General features: G+C 44.9%; 1 protein-coding gene across 4 annotated transcripts in view; it reads right to left on the bottom strand.

Annotated features, from left to right (window-relative positions):
- The window catches only part of LOC113827072 (collagen alpha-2(XI) chain-like), a 55,813-nt gene that overhangs the window by 22,534 nt on the left and 30,779 nt on the right, over positions 1 to 2,500 (bottom strand). For all 4 annotated transcript variants that reach the window (XM_070142173.1, XM_070142172.1, XM_070142170.1 and 1 more), the window contains exons 5-7: positions 1,279 to 1,470; positions 526 to 693; positions 197 to 382 (exon numbers count right to left, since the gene is read on the bottom strand). In XM_070142173.1, the coding sequence (XP_069998274.1) occupies positions 197 to 382; positions 526 to 693; positions 1,279 to 1,470 (546 nt within the window). The remainder of the gene's footprint in view (positions 1 to 196; positions 383 to 525; positions 694 to 1,278; positions 1,471 to 2,500) is intronic.

Here is a 2,500-nt window from a genome sequence, read left to right on the forward strand (position 1 = left end):
ATATATATATATATACATATATATATATATATATATATATATATATATATATATATATATATATATATATATATATGTATTTCTTGATGTCCCTCTCTCTCTCTCTCTCTCTCTCTCTATCTATCTATCTATCTATTTCTCTATCTATCTCTCTCTCCCTCCCCCTCCCTCCCAGCCCACTGCTCATTCCACTCACCGGTTCTCCGACCTCCCCGGGCTCGCCCTTGTACCCGGTCTCACCAGGCGGGCCCTCGGGACCCGGCAGCCCCGTGAGGCCCATGGGGCCGTCGGCGCCGCGCATGGCATCCATGTGCTGCGACAGCATGCTCTGCAGCTGCTGCACCATGGCGTCCGGTCCCTTGTTGTTGGCGTCGATGTTGAGCTGCGGAGGAAGGGCCGTTACGAGGCAGCCATGGTTCTCGCACGTCGCTGTTATCTTTTGCTCCGATTGGAAAGGTCAACTTAAGAACAAACAGCCATTAACTGAGGAGCAATATTACGAAAAACTCGGAATCCCTTACTCACCGGGATCATGAACACGTGACCGGGCGGCCCTGAGACGCCGTCAGTGCCCGGGATTCCGTCGCGGCCTGGGTCGCCCTTGGGCCCCATGGGTCCCGGGGGGCCCTGGGGTCCTGGGTGGCCCCGCAGGATGCGCGGCGGAGGGTACTCCAGCCCGCTGGTGTCCAAACCCTGACGGCAGGTTGAAAGAGGGATGAAGGTCATGGCCACGTGAAGAAAGGTAGAACATTAATGAATGATAAGAACTAAATTCTGTATAACATGATTAAGAAACAAACGAATCCTGCGGTGGAAATGCGAATGACTGATAAGTAATGACAATAAAGCCCTGAGATTATACATTATTTTTTTCTTTGCTCCGTTTTCTCCCTTTTCCCTTCCTAAGACATCCACCCTCACCCAAGCACCTCTTCCTTCCCTTCCCGTCGTTTGGCTCCCTTTCATTCCTCCTTCGTGGTGGTGTTATTAGCCTTTCTGTTTCTCTTTCTTGTTCGTACATGCTTAAAAAGTCCCTTCCTTTCTCTATCTCTTCTAGTACCCCCTCTTCCTATCCTCTCTCCCTTACCGCCCGTCTCTTTTTCTCCCTCCTCTTCTTTCCCCTCTTCCCATCCTACCTACCTCCTGTCTACTCTCTTTCTCTCCCTTACCGCAGACCCCCCCCCCCCTCCTTCCCCCCTCCTCTCCCTTTTCTCTCTCTCTCTCTATTACCGTTCCCCCCTCCCTCTTCCTCTCCCCTTCCCTCTGTCCCTCCCTTACCGTGACGTTGTCCGCAACGAATTCCTCCTCGTTGTAGACCAGCTGTTCTTCGGTCCTGTCCACGTACTCGAACTGCGTCTGGCCGGCGCTGAGCGAGGCTGGCAGCTCCCAGTCGCATTCGGGCATGTAGTAGTCGCAGTGCTCGTAGGCGGCCTCCGGGCCCGACACGATGTCCAGCTGTTGGATGTCGCCCTGCGGGAGGAAGGGGCGAGTCACTGGAGAGGTAGGGTTGAGTCAGTGTTGGAACTGGAGCGACTGCTTAGCGCAACGGGAGCTGAATCAGTAGGGAATGGGAGTGAGTCAGAGCGGGAATTGAGTTGCCGTTGAAGAAGATCGGGAGAAGAATGGCGACCACTGCAATTTTCACAAGGCAAAGTATCAAACAGACGATTCGACATTGCCACCTTAATCTGCTTTAGAATAATACCGAAAAGTCGATGCCATACTTCACCTCGAGAAAATCGCCCTCCACTGCGGTTCAGGTGAATGGGGAGAACATTGCGATAGGAAATGAATGGGGTGAGGGGAAAACCTGCCCTTTCGCGAGGGGAAAGGAGGGAGAAAGACGTAGACTTAGTGAGTAGGAGGGGGAATGGGTTAGAGCGAACGTCTCAATAATGATTAATGATTAATGACAGTGATTCATGGAAAAACAGGTTATTATTGGATATCAAGAGAAAATTTACAGCAAGATGAATTGGGGAAAATAGAAAAACGGAATATAAGCAAGGCTGAATTCGAAGTAATGAGAAAGCATAGAAAAAAATGACAAACTTTTCTAAACATTCGTTGACGCTGATCATACGATAGATTGAAATTAAAATTAGGAGTAACTTGCTATCTGTAATGCATTCTTTTTAAATGCTGGTAAATCTGAATTGGCGGATGAGAAGCTCTACGCAAATTGTAAAGTGAAATCAATAAAGAGATCTTGAGGGAGGCAAAACTGTGTGTGTGTGTGTATGTGTATATATGTGTGTGTCTATATATATATATATATATATATATATATATATATATATATATATATATATATATATATATATATATATATATATATATATATATATATATATACATATATATATATATATTTATATATATATTTATTATATATATATTATACACCTATATATAATATATATATATATATATATATATATATATATATATATATATATATATATATATATATGTATATATAAAGTATAAATATATATAT

This window comes from Penaeus vannamei, chromosome 29, assembly GCF_042767895.1.
Source record: "Penaeus vannamei isolate JL-2024 chromosome 29, ASM4276789v1, whole genome shotgun sequence".
Classification (NCBI taxonomy): Eukaryota; Metazoa; Arthropoda; class Malacostraca; order Decapoda; family Penaeidae; genus Penaeus; species Penaeus vannamei.